At 40.5% G+C, this 20,221-nt stretch overlaps 1 protein-coding gene across 1 annotated transcript; it reads right to left on the bottom strand.

Moving 5' to 3' along the window:
• Window positions 1-292: 292 nt before the first annotated feature.
• On the bottom strand, window positions 293-18,916 carry LOC129860315 (opsin-5-like). Its single transcript, XM_055930637.1, has 6 exons — window positions 18,653-18,916; window positions 5,119-5,206; window positions 3,144-3,306; window positions 2,879-3,006; window positions 2,347-2,681; window positions 293-2,150 (listed from the first exon to the last, which is right to left on the bottom strand). Exons 2-6 carry the CDS (start codon window positions 5,204-5,206, stop codon window positions 1,674-1,676), a joined length of 1,191 nt encoding a protein of 396 aa, XP_055786612.1. The 5' UTR covers window positions 18,653-18,916; the 3' UTR covers window positions 293-1,673.
• Between the last annotated feature and the right edge of the window lie 1,305 nt (window positions 18,917-20,221).

Genomic DNA, 20,221 nt, shown 5'->3' with positions numbered 1-20,221 from the left:
AGCTTTAAAACAGTAACATTTTCCATCTAGGGCAATGAAATTCACACAGCAAATCTCACGCCAAGCCTTCTTCAAATGTTTGCAGCCGTGAAAATGTTATTGAAAAACAGAGATGGTTAATCTAATCTCATTAAACTACGGCACATGATATCTGTCATGTCACAAATAATGACTTTACCTTACCTGACCCACAGCATGCAGGCCTGAACCTCCCTGCCCATCAGAACAGGTATGTGACAATAACTCTAGTATGAACTCGTACCCAGACGCAGAGAAACACAGCAGGCAGAGGTGAGGGTAAATCCAGAATGTTTACTGAAGTATTCACAGAAAAAACAACAAAGCAAGTGCACATGAGTACAACACAAAACAAGACAAGAGGCCTGAGCAACCGGCCCAGTTCCATAGAGGAACCTAAATAGTCCTAAACTAGGTGAACCCAGTAATCCTAATCAGGCTCACATGGACACTAGAAACATAAGGATGCCCTCCTGTGGCACCCTCAGGGATAACACTCCACGATGACCTCTAACCTGTGACAAGGTAGGCCTATTTTGATGGGCCGTTTTGAAACATGACTTACATTTCAAACAATTATAACCACGTACCAGACTGGTAGTTTCCATATTGTTTCTAAAATTAGCTAATTAAAGCAATTTCCTCATATTTGTTTCACAGATTTAATAAGGACATCATGATGAAAATATAGCCTAGATATGCTCTCTTATTACAAATACACATCAAAGCCTACAGCACAACAACACAATGGTCCGAAGGGAAATCCAGGGCAAGGCCTGCTTCACAGCTCAGTACTATCAACAATGTATTAGAAATAATGTCAGGAGAAATTTTGCCAAGGCCTCTCTCTACACTGGCACGGTATCACCAGACAAGTTTAGTGATTAGCTATAAGATTTTCATATCGCCCCCACTACACGGATGTGAACATTGCATAATGTGTGGGATCATTGGGCTCCTATTTCCTTTGGTTCCGTCTCCTTGCTATGTGATTGTCCTGGATAAATCCACTGCACTTATAACAATAAATGTTCTCTTTTATAAATATATTTAAATATTTCAGTTAACAATTTTGTCCTTAGGCATCTTGTACAACTTAATGTTCTTTGTTGTTTGCATTGACCAACTTGTTTGCTATGGTGAGTGAGACGGAGTACAACAGCTGCTGACGTACATAAACATTTCAAGAAATATGTTTTTTGCAAAATATCCAACCTTGAAGCTGTGGTCCTTTGGCAATGACCTTGGTCAGAACAGGATGGACTGAGGCTCTCCCTATAGGGATGCTGAGGCTGGCTGCATCTTGCTGTAATGCCAATAATGGCTATCTGGAATGGAGGCATTAACAAATATTGCACAAATAAGCGCCAATACCGGCAACTCGGCCAGCTAAAAACATATGTATGTTTGGGGGGATGGAGGCCACAGGATGCATGCACTGTTTTGTAGCGGAGGCAAACGCTGATGAGGCATGATGGGCCAGTCTCTCACAGATACTGACATCTTGCCCTGTGTGCTTAACTGAATTCCACCAATCCTTTTTGGTACAGGGTGTGTTGGTACAGGGTGTGTCTCCCATCCTGGCCATGTCTTTCCACATGGCCATCTCCATCCCTGCCTGAATGATTAGGGTAGGATACAGTTCTGATTCACTACTAGAGGAAAGGAGTCTGTTGTTTAGCAGAGAGTTGACTGACAGTCGCATTGCTGTAGGTGGAGCCTGACCGTATTCGGGCAGTCCTCTGGGGTGTGGTCCCTGTGTGGCAGTGTGCTCCATCCTCGGCACAGTGCAGACATGCCCTGTGGCTCTCTGGCTGTCCGTTTGATACACTCATGTCCTTGTTGTTTCTCTGGGATGTGGATCCAAATGGATCTTTCTGTTCAGGCCGGGGGCTGCCCCTGTAGATCCTATTGCGGAACGTGGATGTGTCTCGACAAAGACACTTGCGGAAGTTTGGTTTGCAAAGGAGGTAGACCATAGGATTGTAGATGGTGGACGATTTGGCAAAGATGGCCGCCAGGGCGAATGCAGTAGGAGGCACCAGAGTGGCATCACCAAATGCCGCCCACATGGCCACTATGGCGTAAGGGCTCCATGCACCCAGGAAGCCGATGCATACTGCTACTGACAACTGTTTAAAAACACACACAATATATAAACAGCCATAAATATTCAATATCACTTGACTTAGTCGCAAGGTATAATATAATGCTTTATAACTTTGGCACAGACCCTGCAAACTATACAAGTCTAACCACACACAAAATTACATAATCCCTGAGCTGTTGTTGTTGTGAACTGGACTGCTGACACCGGGATACTCTGACCTTGATGATGAGGGCGTGTGCGTTGGTGGTCTTGGTCTGGGGTGACATATGCTGCTGGACGGCCTGGTGAGAGCCGCGCACCGTCAGCAGGATGAAGATGTAGGAGAGGAAGATGACGGTGCAGGGCAGAGCGTAGCAGAAGAGGAACAGGCAGACAATGTAGGACAGGGCAGACAGCTCGTGGTTGGGTACGTTCCAATCAATGCAGCAGGCAGTGCCATAAGGCTCTGCTCTGTAGTGTCCCCAATGTGCCAGGGGACCGATGGCAAACACAGAGGAATAACACCACACTGCCACCACCAGGAAGCAGGCATGGGATGAGGAGAATTTATTGCCTGAGGATGGAAAATGGGACAGAGGGGAAAAGGAAGGAGGAGAAATTAGCATTTTGACATAAGATAAAATAGTGCTTTATTCATCTCGAAAGGGCACATTAGATTGCATCAGTTTTAACAGACTACTTCACCATCTCAGAGATTAACATACAACAAAAAATTAAGGTTAGATTATATCCCAATGACATCTAACTCACCATAGTAAGAGAAGCAGACTTTGAGGCAGCAGATGGAAGAGAGAGCTGTGAGGTTGGTCAGACTGCACAGACCAAACAGAACCCCACACATAGCGTAAAACTGACAGGTGATCTCATCAAACAGCCACCTACACAGTGGGGAGATAAGAGAGTTAGACAGAAGAAAGTTTTCAGTGAGATATTTAGTCATTATCATTGCAGCATAGAATAACGATGATTTCTCGATAATGCCCTAGGGTTTTTTTGTTCCATGAACAAGAAATACTTGTGAGCGAATGCTGAGGGAATGGCCAGAGGGAATAAAGACAGGGTCATCCCAAGGTCGCTGATGGACAGGTTTATGATGAAGAACTCGGCTGGCTTCAAGGACAATCGCTTACGATACGCAACAAGCAGCAAGATGCCATTCCCCAGGAGAGACAGAACACCTAGAAGAGAAAGAGAATGAAATATGAGGGGAAAAAAGAGAATGATAACTACAGTGCATTCTAAAAGTATTCAGACCACTTGACTTTTTCCCCCAAAAATGTACGTTACATCGTTATTCTAAAATATATATTTTTTTTTAAATATCCTCAATCTACACACCCCATAATGACAAAGCAAAAACAGTTTTTTTGACATTTTTGCGAACCTGAAACGAACCTGAAGGTAACACGTTCATCTGTACAAACAATAGTACGCAAGTATAAACACAGTGGGACCACGCAGCCGTCATACCGCTCAGGAAGAAGACGTGTTCTGTCTCCTAGAGATGAACGTACTTTGGTGCAAAAAGTGCAAATCAATCCCAGAAATTACGGCAAAGGACCTTGTGAAGATGCTGGAGGAAACAGGTACAAAAGTATCTATATCCACAGGTAAACAAGTCCTATATCAATCAACATAACCGGAAAGGCCGCTCAGCAAGGAAGAAGCCACTGCTCCAAAACCGTCATAAAAAAGCCAGACTACGGATTGCAACTGCACATGGGGACAAAGATCATACTTTTTGAAGAAATGTCTTCTGGTCTGATGAAACAAAAATAGAACTGTTTGGCCATAATGACCATTGTTATGTTTGGAGTAAAAAGGGGGAGGCTTGCAAGCCGAAGAACACCATCCCAACCGTAAAGCACAGGGGTGGCAGCATCATGTTGTGGAGGTTCTTTGCTGCAGGAAGGACTGGTGCATTTCACAAAATCGATGGCATCATGAGGATGGAAAATTATGTGGATATATTGAAGCAATATCTCAAGACATCAGTCAGGAAGTTAAAGCTTGGTCGCAAATGGGTCTTCCAAATGGACAATGACCCCAAGCATACTTCCAATGTTGTGGCAAAATGGCTTAAGGACAACAAAGTCAAGGTATTGGAGTGGCCATCACAAAGCCCTGACCTCAGTCCTATAAAACATTTGTGGACAGAACTGAAAAAGCGTGTGCGGGCAAGGAGGCCTACAAACCTGACTCAGTTACACCAGCTCTGTCAGGATGAATGGGCCAAAATTCACCCAACTCATTGTAGGAAGCTTGTGGAAGGCTACCTGAAACGTTTGACCCAAGTTAAACAATTTAAAGGCAATGCTACCAAATACTAATTGAGTGTATGTAAACTTCTGACCCACTGGGAATATGATTAAATAAATAAAAGCTGAAAAAAATCAATCTCTTTACTATTATTATGACATTTCACATTCTTTAAAAAAAGTGGTGTTCCTAACTGACCTAAGACAGGGACTTTTTACGAGGATTAAATGTTAGGAATGGTGAAAAACTGAGTTTAAATGTATTTGGCTAAGGTGTTTGTAAACTTCCAACTTCAACTGTTAGTAAATCATTTATTTTTGTTTCTTATATTTAAAACGTTTGCAAACATTTCGACAAACCTGTTTTGGCTTTGTCATTATGGAGTATTGTGTGTAGATTGAGGGGGGGAAATGATTTTATCAATTTTAGAATCAGGCTGTAACGTAACAAAATGTGGAAAAGGGGAAGGGGTCTGAATACTTTCAGAATGCACTGTAAATAAAGACCTAAACATAGAGGAAGAATTAGGAATATGTCAAATCAGGGTATATATCCAGGCATAAAATCATACAGTACTCTTAAGAATGGATGAGGGTAAATGCCTTGACGCTTCTATCTGATCTGTATGTGGCTGTAACTGGCTCCCCTTAGCTGGAATCAGATTTACCCAAATGTAAGGACTGGATCAACAGTGAGTAAATTTGACCCATTGACAGGGAATAGGAACTCACAGAATATGCTGTAGAAAGTGCCCATGAGGAAGTCAAGCTCCTTTGAGATTGTGGAGACAAACAGGGTTGTGTCTGAAGCATTTCCCATCTGGAGAGGACAGAGAAGTGTAACGGTTAGTCAGAAAACAGTAGTGCAGTTAATTGTATTAATTATGTAATTACGTTGTGTTTGCCAGAGTTAATTACAGACACAAGTTCTCTCTGAATCATCTAATTTAATAATCAGTGAATGAGTGACAAAGGAAAAATCAGAGGAGAAACGAATAGAAAATGGAAGTGAGAAAGTAGCATAGCAACAAAGGCTTCCCTACACTATTTGTTGTTGTTATTAGCTCTACAGTTGTCTGCTTTTGATAAGCAAAAAAAGGGAAAAGATGGAAATACATAGATTTTAAAAGAATGAGTTGGCCTAACATATTTTTTCAAAAGGGCCCTACTTTCTGGCTAATCTGATTTAACTGCTCCGGAGAGATAAATACAAGCCAAATCACACCGTTGAAAACCATGCACCATAAATGTATTTACAATAAATATATTTGCAGAGACACAAATTGTGCCAAGATTTTGGACTGTGGTTATGCAGAGAGCTGTGTTGAGCACTGAATCAAGACACTGCCTGTACCTTTGCGAGTTTGAATGTGTGCTCTTCACCCAGCAGCTGCTGGTTTGTATGTGGCGTATATTGGAGTAGATGTGTTAAGGAGGCTGTATTATTATGTTATATGCTGCAGTTTCTGCAGAGTGGATGGCATATACTATAGGAGGAGTGTTGTTAGATAAAGACCAAGATTCTGTGGTAAAGGCATGCATTTGAAGCGGTAGAAAGGCACAACAGAGGGATATATAGTTGGAGAGATTGAACGTTTCACAGCAGATACAGTGGCACCTAAAGATTAATGCCCAAAAAGTCTGAGTATCTCACTGAACCCAAATATCCCACAGAGAAGATTAGTAATGAGAGAGACAAAGAGGGAGATTGAGATAAATGGGAGCTTAAAGTTGCTCCAGAGAGCGTTGAGCAGATGGTAAATCTTAATTTTTTTCTACCGCGCACACACACTGATGTTATATGATACCCAGAGGTTATTGGACATGTCTGTTACGGTTGATGTAAGGGATGTTGGAGAAGCCTGCAGTCCCTCTGCTAATAAAGCCTGACTAGCAAAAGTATTATATCAGAGACACACGTTATGAGTCATGCAGAGGAGCTGGACAAAGCCAGTTCAGAGACCCTAGCTGTCCACATGGAAATGGTTCCTGCTGAGGAATTGAGTTTGTATTATGCAGACAGAGAAAAGCTAAATAAAAAATCTAATTAAAGCCAGGAAATAAGAAAAACACAAAAGGTCTTGAACACCACTCGTGTTCTGAATGGGCCTCCCCATCCTCCAGAGGCTCTAATCTCCCTAGACATTCATGGCCCTCAAGCATCCCTCCTTATGTAGGTTACGAAGTTTGCTTATTTTTCTAGTCCATATTTAGTAACCAAATGAATAAGGATTGATTGCCTATCTATAAACAAATTATTAACAGTTTATAAGCTACTTATAAACCCTTTATAAATTATACCCTAATGTAAAGTGTTACCAATGTGTTTGCATGATGATGAGGGTGTAAGTGTGAGACAAGCCAAGTGTGTCACATTTTATGTGCAGACAGATTTTCTCTAAACGAGAAGGCAGCAATGCATTGCACATTACAGTATGGTTTTATATGCAACCCAACACAGTCATCAAACTAAATCTGCTACCTTATTTGACGTGCCCAGGGAACTTTGTTAAAAATAAACATTTAGGTCAACATTCATTCAGTCATACAGAGAGAGTCCTTGAACCTGTAGCCATGCTCCAATAAGTATTTCAATACCTTACACAGCAAGATATACAGTACCAGTCAAAAGTTTGGACACACCTACTCATTCAAGGGTTTTTCTTTATTTTTACTATTTTATACATTGTAGAAAGTAGTGAAGACATCAAAACTATGAAATAACACATAAAGGTTTTTTGTTCTTAAAAATTTCCAGATTGACTGATGTCTTAAACAACACAACTGAAATAAATTCCACAAATTAACTTTTAACAATGCACACCTGTTAATTGAAATGCATTCCAGGTGACTACCCCATGAAGCTGGTTGTGAGAATGCCAAGAGTGTGCAAAGCTGTCATCAAGTCAAAGGGTGGCTACTTTGAAGAATCTCAAACATAAAATATATTTTGATTTCACTATTATTGTACTATTATTATTGTACTATTATTGTACAATGTAGAAAATAGTAAAAATGAAGAAAAACCCTTGAATGAGTAGGTGTGCAAACGTTTGACTGTTACAGTAGTTCTACCACCACAACTCTAGGAAATATTAATAATTTATTACAACATCGGTGCCGTAGAAGCAAGGCTATATAACATAGTGATGCTCAGTAATTGAGTCTGGTTGGAAGCGCTCCACAGAACTCATTACTCCTTGCATTTCCCCTTGACCTGAATATCAATTTCCAGTAGAGTGACTTGTCATTATGTTTCACATGATTACATAACAACCCTATCCGATATATTCAGGTACATGTAGGCAACAATGTTACGTGGGTGCTTGACAGACATTATCAAATGGGTTGGTTGTCTGAATTTACTGATCATGTCATGACAACACATGGAACTGCTGGTGGTTAAGGTACCTCAGTCATATTTCAGATGGGTACTTGAGCCTGGTGTAAATGATCCATGCAATAACCATTAACATCACAAACAGATTTTCTTTATTGAAACCGCACAGAGAACAGTGAGTTCACATCGTTGACCTACTTAACATATACTGTGTAAAATAACAGGATGTTAGCTACAGTGGATGTTCTTGTTCTACTCGCTGTGTTTTTCCAAGAAACAGGCATGCTCACTAGTAACAGTACATGAGTGTCACGTTCCTGACCTGTTTTCTCTTGTTTTATATGTCTTTATTGGTCAGGGCGTGAGTGTTGGGTGGGCAGTCTATGTTTTCTATTTCTATGTGGGGTTTTGTGTTCGGCCTGGTATGATTCTCAATTAGAGACAGGTGTGTATCGTTTGTCTCTGATTGAGAGTCATACTAAGGCAGCCAGGGTTTCACTGGTGTTTTGTGGGTGTTTGTTTCCTGTGTTAGCATTTGGGCCACACAGGACTGTTGCAGGTTAGTCACGTTTGTTGTTTTGTTAATTTGTAGTGTTTGTTGGTTTGCCATTAAAATCATGAATACCTCCTACTCCGCATCTTGGTCCGATCCATGCTCCTCCTCGTCTGAGGAGGAGAACGACATTGACAACCTTTACAATGAGTACCAGAACACCCTCGTGTGTGTGTGTGTGTGTGTGTGTGTGTGTGTGTGTGTGTGTGTGTGTGTGTGTGTGTGTGTGTGTGTGTACAGCTCATGCGTGATCGTGTGTGTTTGCATCCATGAATGCTTGTCACCACATTAGAAAGCTGCATTACCACTAGTTGACCGGCTGAACTGCGACGTTGGTCAACTGTGGCTAATCTGTTTTTTGTGGTACCAGCTGAACTGTGCCAAAGATAATGTGTCTTTGAGTTCAGTTGAATAGCTGCTCTGGTCAGCTCTAGTGTACTGGGGGACCTGGATAGTGACGAACAAAGGCTGTGTCCCAATTGGAACCCTACTCCCTATTTAGTGCAATACTGAGCCCTGGTCAACAGTAGTGTACTATATAGGAAATAGGTTGCCATTTGAGATGCTTCCACAGATCCAGTTTAGATGTCCAAACTTAGATGGCCTGCACAAATATCAGAAGTCAATGATTTACAATTGACACTACTGTGTTATTTTTAATACTGTATCTATTCCGTCATGTATCTCCCTCTGTGCATGTCTCTACCTGTTTGAACACAGTTAGGAATGCTCATGAGTGCAGGCAGTGGCGACATGCCCATAGGGGGCACCCTCAGATTTGTACTGTTTTAAAAATGTTTAGATGTTAATTTATTTACTAAACTTCATTTTTAAGCCCATGTTTTATCATAATTATTTATAAAAAGATCTGTTAGCTGTATTTTGTGGAGGGGAAGTTTACCGAATTCAAAATTGATTCAATAGTTTTTTCTCTCACCCATCTACACACAATATCCCATAATGGCGAAGTGAAAACATGTTTTTAGAAATGTTTGCTAATTTATGGAAAATTTAAATACAGAAATATATAATGTATATAAGTATTCACACTCCTGAGTCAATATTTTGTTGCTACACAACCATTTAAGTCTTGACATAGATTTTCAAGTAGATTTAAGTCAAAACTGTAACTAAGCCACTCAGGAACATTCAATGTCTTCTTTGTAAGCAGCTCCAGTGTATATTTGGCCTTGTGTTTTAGGCTATTGTTGTCACGACTTCCGCCGAAGTCGGCTACTCTCCTTGTTCGGGCGGCGTTCCGCGATCGACGTCACCGGCTTTCTAGCCATCACCAATCCATTTTTCATATATCCATTTGTCTTGTCTTGTTTCCATACACACCTGGTTTTCATTTCCACATTCAATCTACTTGTATTTAACCCTCTGTTTCCCATCATATTTTGTGTGTACCGGTAATTGTTTCATGTCATGTAGTGTTAGTTTACGCGCTTTACTTTTATGTAACTTTTTTTGAGCGCGTTTGATTTATATAGTGCTCTCGTTTTTGGAACTTTAATAAAAATGTGCCTGTTCATTATACTCTGCTCTCCTACACATGACTTTGCCTCCAATACACCATTGACAATTGTCCTGCTGGAAGGTAGATTCATCTGCCAGTGCCTCTAGGATTTTGCCTGTGCTTAGCTCCATTCTGTTTATTTTTTATCCTAAAAAACTCTACATACCCATAACATGATGAAGCCACCATTATGCTTGAAAATATGGAGAGTGGTACTCAGTATTGTGTTGTATTGAATTTGCCCTAAACATAACACTGTATTCAGGACAAAAAGGGATTTGCTTTGCCACATTTTTTTCAGTATTACTTTAGTGCCTTGTAACAAAGAGGATGCATGTTTTGGAATATTTTTTCACTCTGTCAATTAGGTTAGTATTGTAGAGTAACTACAATGTTGTTGATCCATTCACAATTGTCTCCTATCACAGCCATTAAACTCTGTAACTGTTTTAAAGTCACCATTGGCCTCATGGTGAAATCCCCCAGCGGTTTCCTTCCTCTCTGGCAACTGAGTTAGGAAGGACATCTGTATCTTTGTAGTGACTGGGTGTATTGATACACCAGCCAAAGTGTAATTAATAACTTCACCATGCTCAAAGGGATATTCAATGTCTGCATTTTTATTTTATTTTACCCATCTACCAATACAGTAGGTGCCCTTCTTTGTGAGGCATTGGAAAACCTCCCTGGTCTTTGTGGTTGAATCTGTGTTTCAAATTCACTGCTCAATGACGGGACCTTGCAGTTAATTGTATGTATAGGATACAGAGATGAGGTAGCCATTCAAAAACCATGTTAAACACTTATTGCACACAGAGTGAGTATATGCAACGTAATATGTGACTTGTTAAGCACATTTTTACTCCTGAACTTATTTAGGCTTGCCATAACAAAGCGGTTGAATAGTTATTGACTCAAGACATTCCAGCTGTTCATTTTTAATTAACATGCAAAGATTTAGAAAAACATTATTCCACTTTGACATGGTATTCCACTTTAACTAGAAATGTCACTCGTACTGTGTGATGGTCTTGACTCGGGAGAACTGGTGGGATCAGTGCCTGTTGTAGCATAGTGGTGGCCATATACAGTCTGAAATACATTTGAGGCGTTTGCCGTATACATGAGCATGTGAGCGGTGACACGATTATACTTGCAGAGCATGCATATGAAAAAAACAAACTTAAAACTGTGTTTCCATCTAGGCTAACTGCTAAGTAAAGAGCTTAACTTCAGACGGTAATCATATGATACTGTTCGCCTGGATGGATCAATGGATCAAGCCAAAGCCAGTTATGATCACAATTCAAAAACAGAAGTGGTGCATCACATGCATGTTGTTGCCTTTCCACGTTAAAGAATCAGCTATCCAAATATGTTGAATACCACATACTGCCTCACATACATGTCACATGTGGCATGTTGTGTGTCACATCCTCAAAGTGGGCCTCTGGAGATGCCTTGAGGTCGTGGGAGTGAGCTGAACCGTGCATGCTCTCCATGTAAAAGCGCCCTCAACCGACCCAGGGCTGACAAGTAAATGTCACCATAATCCTGCGGTTTCAGTTTCCCACAACGTTCTGACGACTTAACAGCATAACTCTAGTTTGATGCTCTGTGCTGAACAATATATTTATCAGCATGTACTGCCCACAGCTAATGTACTGTCATTTTGGGGGGAGGCACTTTATCAGAACCACTCTCTAATGGCCCATTCCTCAGAGTTGGACTGTATTGTAGATATATGAAACATTTAGATGCAGTAAATGTAGTTGCATTAGTCATGAATCTAAAAATGACCTGGACATCAACCCTTTGGTTGCCCAGGATGCATGTGCCTTGATGTCTCTTTCAAATTAGATAATTATAAACACATGATCTGCATGGGCTTTGAGACCTAATGCCTTATCTTACCAGTCCTCAAAAACTGCCTCTTCTCATACCACTGAGTCTCTCTCACATTTAGGCTACATCTCACATCTGAATATTCTACATGGCTTCTCCTCCACATTAGCATGTGCACTTATTGGTCAATAGTCTTGTTGTCATAAATTGCATATCAAGAAAAGCAGGGGGCTTTGAAGTGCTTTCATTCACGAAAAGCTCCTTAAAATGATACTGTGAAAAGCTCCTTAAAATGAAATGAGCAGTGAGTTAGAAAATCTTTTGCATGGAGGCAGAAATGCTCGGGCCCGCCCGGGTGTTATCAATTGAATGAGTTAGAGGAATGACTCAAAATAAAAATAGGGACCTGAATGACCCTCGAAGAGACTCTTACCAATGCATTACATCAGAATTGAATTTGAGGACCACAAAAACATAACTCAATGCCATACAGAATTGATCCGTGTACTCCCTCCACAAAGTAAATGTGTTTCTACTGTAGGATTCCACGACTTCTCCTTGGTTTCTAACTGGAAGTTGATGACAACTACAATAGTTTTATCCACCTGTCCCACACTATCTTTGCAGAATTCAAAAGTTCACTGTTTTACTTTCATTATTTGGTATTTTATGAATGAATATGATGGCTTAGTTTGTTGTTGTCATTTCATGTCTGAGTTTGACCACTTTGCCAATGAAAGTCATTAAAATAATTGCCAATATCAAAAGGTTTTGTGATGAATGAGCCTTCAGATTCAATGAAAGAAGGAGTTGAATTAGGTTTTCTTATTTTCATTTAGTACACCAAAGCAGTTTTCCATCAAAAATTATATATACCGGTAGTATCTTTCATAATACAGTTTCTTATTATTTTTGTTCAGTCACATAATTTCTTAATTTACAGTTTGCCAATCAGCTGTGCAGCCAGACTTATTAGCCACTCCTTTTGCTTAATCTCTCTCAACCATGAAATGTTTCAATACATCATCAATCCATGGAGCCTTAACAGTTCTAAAAGTCAGGCATGCACCTATTAAGAAACTATCAATAACTGAAAGAAACAATTTCATAAATGCATCAACTGCAGCGTCTGGATGCTCCTCATTACACACATCAGACCAACAAATATGTTATACATCTTCAGCATAGGAATCATTACAGAACGTTCTGCAGTATTGGTAAAAATGTGATCAATAAACGTGGAATATGTACAGTACCAGTTTTTCTTTATTTGTACTATTTTCTACATTGTAGAATAATGGTGAAGACATCAACACTATGAAATAACACACATGGAATCATGTAGTAACCAAAAAAGTGTTCAACAACTCAAAATATATTTTATATTTGAGATTCTTCAAAATAGCCACCCTTTGCCTTGATGGCAGCTTTGCACACTCTTGGCATTCTCTCAACCAGCTTCACCTGGAATGCTTTTCCAACAGTCTTGAAGGAGTTCCCACATATGCTGAGCACTTGTTGGCTGCTTTTCCTTCACTCTGCAGTCCAACTCATCCCAAACCATCTCAATTGGGTTGAGGTTGGGTGATTGTGGAGGCCAGGTCATCTGAAGCAGCACTCCATCACTCTGCTTCTTGGTCAAATAGCCCTTACACAGTCTGGAGGTGTGTTGTGTCATTGTCCTATTGAAAATCAAATGATAGTCCTACTAAGTGCAAACCAGATGGGAGGAGATAAGAATGTGCCGTAAGCTCACTCCAGAGATAGCTTGAAATGTTGCCAATGGAGTTAACGAATTCGATCCTTTTCTATAGGTCAACCGGTCCGTACATTGTCAAGGAGGATATGTGTTTGCGTTCAGAGGCCCACTGGTTAAAACCCAGTATTGGGACAGGGACAGCGGAGGAAGCTAGTTTCCATTTATCATCATTGACATCCATTGTTTGGTATGATTGTGTGCTTGTTATGTGTGAAGGCTCCTTATCTTAGCTATCTAAATGATCCTGCTTTGTTATGTTAAGTAACTTTGATAAACATTCAGATATGGCAGTTGATTGTCCAATTGATTACGAAAGCTATACCGTTGACAATGGGTTATAAGTACATTGAGTCAGTATTTAGGAATATTAGTCCTGCTTTGTGTTGCTTTTTGTGACATACCCCCCTTACCCCCTGGTCAATTTTCACTGGCCGCGCTGCTAAAAAAATTAATAGTTTAGGCCTACTAGACTTGCTTCCATTTCCTCTGTTACATCTCCGTAAGAATTCCTAAAGAATTTCTGACGTCTTGACAAATAGAGTTAGCTAAGACAGGCTAATGGGCATTTGAGTGTTGGAGAGCCTTCCTAAGACTACTCTGCTCCCATGGGAAGGAGAACAGCCCAGAGGAATGCAAATAAATGTTTTCGCTGCCCCAGCTACTCATGTCATCATCATCACTCTGTTCTGCCTCAAAATTCCCCTCCCCCTAACCATATTATGTAATCACCCTGTTATTAACTAATAATAACACTACCACATGTACTACATGGAATATCAAATGTCATTGATTTACTAATGGGCAAATCTCACACTGTAAACTGACCTCATGGGTTGTCTCTGACACCATTGGCAATCAGTGGCTCCGCTAGTAGGCTATATAGCCCTGATAACCTGTTGTATTTGTATCTTTATATGAGTAACATACATTTAACTTCTACAAAGTTTCAATGCTTTTGCTTAATTAAGAAAAAAGATTAGACCTCTTGAACCAGTGCCCACTTTTCTTTGGCAAATCCTCCACATTGGGGTCCCTGAGAGGTAAGAGATGGCTTTTTTTCTCCTGGGAGGTGAGGTGATATTTTTTTTGTTCCTAGTCAGGGCAACTGCAGGTGATATGCAGCATTCAGTTAGTTAGCCTCATTCACAGCCAGTTCGTATGTAATGGTTTGATTCGTGTTTGTGAGCAAACATTACATAGGACTGCAACATGCTACTGTTACTGACATCAACGATGCTCAAATCCATAAAAATCTAAAAGCTAGTACTAACATGAAGTCTTTTACTCTTTTATATATGCAATCCACAAAAGTGCCCTCTTAAGATTTTAGCTTAGATATACAGTACCAGTCAAAAGTTTGGACACACCTACTCATTTCAAGGGTTTTCTTTATTTTCACTATTTTCTACATTGTAGAATAATAGTGAAGACCTCAACTATTAAATAACAAATATGGAATCCTGTGAAAAAAAGTGTTAAACAAATCAAAATATATTTGAGATTCTTCAAAGTAGCCACCCTTTGCTTTGATGACAGCTTTGCACACTCTTAGCATTCTCTCAACCAGCTTCACCTGGAATGCTTTTCCAACAGTCTTGAAGGAGTTCCCACAAATGCTGAGCACTTGTTGGCTGCTTTTCCTTCACTGTGCGGTCCAACTCATCCCAAACCATCTCAATTGGGTTGAGGTCAGGAATTATGGGGGCCAGGTTATCTGATGCAGAATCACTCTCCTTCTTGGTCAAATAGCCCTTACACAGCCTGGAGGTGTGTTGGGTCATTGTCCTGTTGAAAATCAAATGATAGTCCCACTAAGCGCAAACCAGATGGGATGGTGTATCGCTGCAGAATGCTATGGTAGCCATGCTGATTAAGTGGGCATTGAATTCAAATCAAATTTTATTGGTCACATGGTTAGCAGATGTAAATTTGAGTGTAGTGAAATGCGTGTGCTTCTAGTTCCGACCATGCAGTAATATCTAACAAGTAATCTAACAATTTCAAAACAACTACCTTATACACACAAGTGTAAAGGAATGAATAAGAATATGTACATATAAATATATGGATGAGCGATGACCAAACGGCATAGGCAAGATGCAGTAGATGGTAAATTCTAAATACATTTTTTAATAAATCACAGACAGTGTCACCAGCAAAGCACCCCCAAACCATAACACCTCCTCCTCCATGCTTCACAGTGGGAACTACACATGCAGAGATCATCCGTTTACCTACTCTGCATCTCACAAAGACATGGCGGTTGGAACAAAAAATCTAATTTGGACTCATCAGACCAAAGGACAGATTTCCACCTGCCTAATGTCCATTGCTCGTGTTTCTTGACCCAAGCAAGTCTCTTCTTATTACTATTGGTGTCCTTTAGTAGTGGTTTCTTTGCAGCAATTCAAGGCCTGATTCACGCAATCTCTTCTGAACAGTTGATGTTGAGATGTGACTGTTACTTGAACACTGTGAAGCATTTATTTGGTCTGCAATTTCTGAGGCTGGTAACTTATCCTCTGCAGCAGAGGTAACTCTGGGTCTTCCTTTCCTGTGGCAGTCCTCATGAGAGCCAGTTTCATCAAAGCACTTGTTTGTTTTTGCGACTGCACTTTAAGACATTTTCAAAGTTATTGAAATTTTCCGTATTGACTGACCTTCATATCTTAAAGTAATGATGGTGTCACGCGGGACTAGGTGGGTGAAGGAATCAGACGCAGAGAGTTCCACTGTGCAAAAGTGCTCTTTACTTCGGCACACAAAATGATAAGCCCAACAATACAGGGCGCGGACAACAACGTGACAACCCAAAAAACACAGGGTGCCAAGTTTAAGAAAATAAATCCACCTCTACCTAAAACGCACACACGTAACATAAAGACAATCCCGCACAAAACAAGGGCGGGTCTACCTACTACATATAGTGAAGCTCATTAAACCAAACAACAGAAACACAGGTGAAACTAATAAGACAAAACAAACAGACAAACAAAAAAGGGATCGGTGGCGGCTAGTAGAATGGTGAAGACGACCGCCGAGCACCGCCCGAACAGGCAGGGGAGCCAACTTCGGTGGAAGTCGTAATAGATGGACTGTTGTTTCTCTTTGCCTATTTGAGCTGGTCTTGCCATAATATGGACTTGGTCTTTTACCAAATACGGCTATCTTCTGTATACCACCCCTACCTTGTCACAACACAACTGATTGGCTCAAGCACATTAAAAAGGAAAGAAATTCCAAAAATTAACTTTTAACAAAGCACACCTGTTAATTGAGATGCATTCCTCATGAATCTGGTTGAGAGAATGCCACGAGTGTGCAAAGCTGTCATCAAGGCAAAGGGTGGCTACTTTGAAGAGTCTCAAAATATAAAATATATTTTGATTTGTTTAACACTTTTTTGTTTACTACATGATTCCATATGTGTTATTTCATAGTTTTGATGTATTCACTATTATTCTACAATGTAGAAAATAGTACAAATAAAGAAAAACCCTTGAATGAGTAGGTGTGTCCAAACTTTTGACTGGTCCTGGAAATCATTTAAACATCAACAGCACTCAGATTACAGCAGTATTATATACACTATGTGTTCAAAACATGAAGCACATTGTTCTTTCCATGACAGGCTGACCAGCTGAAAGCTATAATCCCTTATTGATGTCACTTGTTAAATCCAATTCAATCAGTGAACGGGAGGAGAGGTTAAAGAAGGATTTTTAAGCCTTGAGACAATTGAGACATGGATTGTGTTTGTGCCATTCAGAGGGTGAATGTTGTGTGTATCAAGATATGGACACCCAAAGGACATCTAGCCAACTTGACACAACTGTGGGAAGCATTTGAGTCAACACGGGCCAGCATCCCTGTGAAACGCTTTTGACACCTTGTAGAGTCCATGCACAACGAATTGAGGCTGTTCTGAAAAAAGGGGGTCCAACTCAATATTCCTAATGTTTTGCACACACACACACACACAACCTGTGTGCCCTGTTACTCCTCTCCCTCTCATACATTCTCTATCTAGGCGCATCTAAACATTTCCATACATACTCCATCTCCATCTGTCAATAAACACAAACTCTTTACTCCCCAGGCCTATAAATACACAACCTCAGTCAAACAATTTTGTGAAATAAATAACTCGGTCTAACACACCAGACTCGGTCTAGCACACCATACTCGGTCTAACACACCAGACTCGATCTAACACACCAGACTCGGTCTAACACACCAGACTCGATCTAACACACCAGACTCGGTCTAACACACCAGACTCGATCTAACACACCAGACTCGATCTAACACACCAGACTCGATCTAACACACCAGACTCGGTCTAACACACCAGACTCGGTCTAACACACCAGACTCGGTCTCATTTAGGACCGCTTTCTGGAGTCTCTTTGCATTTCCAATGTCTCCATTTCTCTGTCCGTGTGTTTATACCAAAGGCCCCTGTGTAGGTTAGACTCCATGGTACTGGATGAGCTTTAGAGACGAGCAGATATCAAGGGTAACTCAATATCAAGATCTACTGTGTAGTTCACTTCCCTGACCTAATGTCTGCCTTCATTTGATGCAGTTCTTGGAAAATGGTCAATAAAGCCTTGAGTTTATCTTCCATCATTATAGCTTTGGAAACCAGGGATTTGCCAGAGTGCCGATTCACATAATGGACTTTTATAATCTGTAGCGGGAAGATGCAATACATTATTTGTGATCTAAACAAAAGTTCAGCTTGACACATGAGGAGAAGGGGTGACATTGTTGCCTTAATCTAATCAGTAGAGACCCACAATGCAGAACATTTAAATCTAAAACAGTCATTTAATTCTACTCCAGATAGTGCTTCAACCTTGTTAGATAGCCTCCATGTACAGAACATATACACATGCATGGACACATACAACACTGCTGTCACACTTTTGAATGCTGCTTTTTCAGCCATTTCCAACAGTGTGAGGGTAAATATGACAAATGACGTTCTCTCTACGACATGTGTAGTTCCCCTATATCAAATGTCATGCCTGAACACTATCCCTACACTAAAATAGTCTAATAAAATAACATCAACTGAAACTTGTAAGGTCATGTAGCTGCGTCAACAACAGTGATCCCCATGAACCAAACCTGTAATCCTCTAATCCCCAACACTGAACTGAAAGCAAACAGACAGAATCCTCCATGCAGCCATTCCCACAGCCTCCCTTAAAGCCCCATACCATGTCTGCCTATGGTACCTACCTTCCAGGGAGTAGATGTGTGTCCTCAGATAAACTCATGAAGGCCAGGTGGAGAGCCAGGATTGCATTAACAGACACACTCACTCATTCATTCATACATACACAGACAGACAGTACATTTGCCTGCACACATTTCCTTGGAGATGCAGTGGGTCATTGTAGTGCAGCCAGGAAGAAAAGGCCAGGGTGATGCTAATGTAACCAGAGAACAAGAGAGAGAAATCAGCATAACACTGACTGGGAGGCTCTGAGTGTCACTGACGAATCAAAGTACCACCGTTCCCTTACCCCTCTCTCTACCTCCCCTATACACCTCTCTCTCTCACTCTGTTCCTCCCATCTCTCGCTCTCTCTCTCTCATTATTTTACTGACTTGCTCTCTCTCCCCCTCTTTCTCTCTTTTCTGTCTCTGCCCCTCTTCTTCCCCCGCTCTCTCCCTCACCCTCTCTCTCGCTCTCTCTCTTTGTCCCCTCCCTATCTGTTTACCACTCGGTCTCTCTGTGTGAGGGCATATTTTCTCTGTTTATCTCTCACACACAGCCTTTCTTTTTTTTAAGCACCACAAAATGCCAACATCAGACAAACTATAAAATTCCGCAATCAGTAAATACCTATTTTAAATGCGTGCTTGACATTAACATCTGCAGAAATGAACTAACAATATTGAAAAAAGTGATATACCATTCATTGTTTGTTACTTGACCATACAAAATTGACAAACACTAATAGCTCATGTCAGTGTCTCAAAACTGAAACATAACTGAACACAGGACAACGAACTAGTCACTGAACAGATACATGACAGAAACTACTTCTGCTTGATATCAATCAATAGCATCACCATAAAACAAAACATTATGAAAATCCTTTCTATTCTAATGTTATTCTTTCACTAATAAGACAGTCACAGGTCCAGGATGGAGGTGGTCATGGCTGGCCTGTCCCCATCAGCGTTGCCCCTCTCTGCTGCTCGTCTCATGTAATCAAGTCTCGATTTGCTGAGTGACTCGCCAGACTCATAGAAACACAAAACAAACCTCTAAACCATTTGCTGTGTTGCGTATGTGTCTCTTACATTTTATGCCAGAGGACAGACACTTCATAAACTGAGAATATAGATGAGACCAGCTGCAAGCTGAGCCTGACAAAACTGGCTGTCCAGAAATCCATGTATCAGATACACAGTGCCTTCAGAAAGTATTCAGATCCCTTGACTTTTTCAAAATATTGCTACGTTAGTCTTATTCTAAAATGGATTCAATAAAAAAAAATCCATAGCAATCTACATACAATACCCCATAATGACAAAGCGAAAACAGGTTTTGAGAAATGTATTGCAAATGTATAAAAAAATAAAAACCTTATTTACATAAGAATTCAGACCCTTTGCTATGAGACTCAATTGAGCTCAGGTGCATCCTGCTTCCATTGATCATCCTTGAGATCTTTCTACAACTTGATTTGAGTCCACCTGTGGTAAATTGAATTGTATAGACTGGTTATCAACATAATTAGAGCAGTAAAAATACATGTTTTTTCATACCCGTGGTATAAGGTCTGATATACTTTC

This window comes from Salvelinus fontinalis, chromosome 8 (genome assembly GCF_029448725.1).
Source record: "Salvelinus fontinalis isolate EN_2023a chromosome 8, ASM2944872v1, whole genome shotgun sequence".
Lineage (NCBI taxonomy): Eukaryota > Metazoa > Chordata > Actinopteri > Salmoniformes > Salmonidae > Salvelinus > Salvelinus fontinalis.
Note: the sequence above shows the minus strand (reverse complement) of the source record. Positions and strands in the feature narration are given on the sequence as shown.

Coding starts and splice junctions, on each gene's coding strand:
- LOC129860315 (XM_055930637.1), bottom strand. CDS start 5,206: ATGGGAAATGCTTCAGACACAACCCTGTTTGTCTCCACAATCTCAAAG. Junction 3,007..3,143: donor CCCTCAGCATTCGCTCACAA/GTATTTCTTGTT, acceptor CCCACTGTGTAG/GTGGCTGTTTGATGAGATCA. Junction 2,682..2,878: donor AGTCTGCTTCTCTTACTATG/GTGAGTTAGATG, acceptor TTCCATCCTCAG/GCAATAAATTCTCCTCATCC.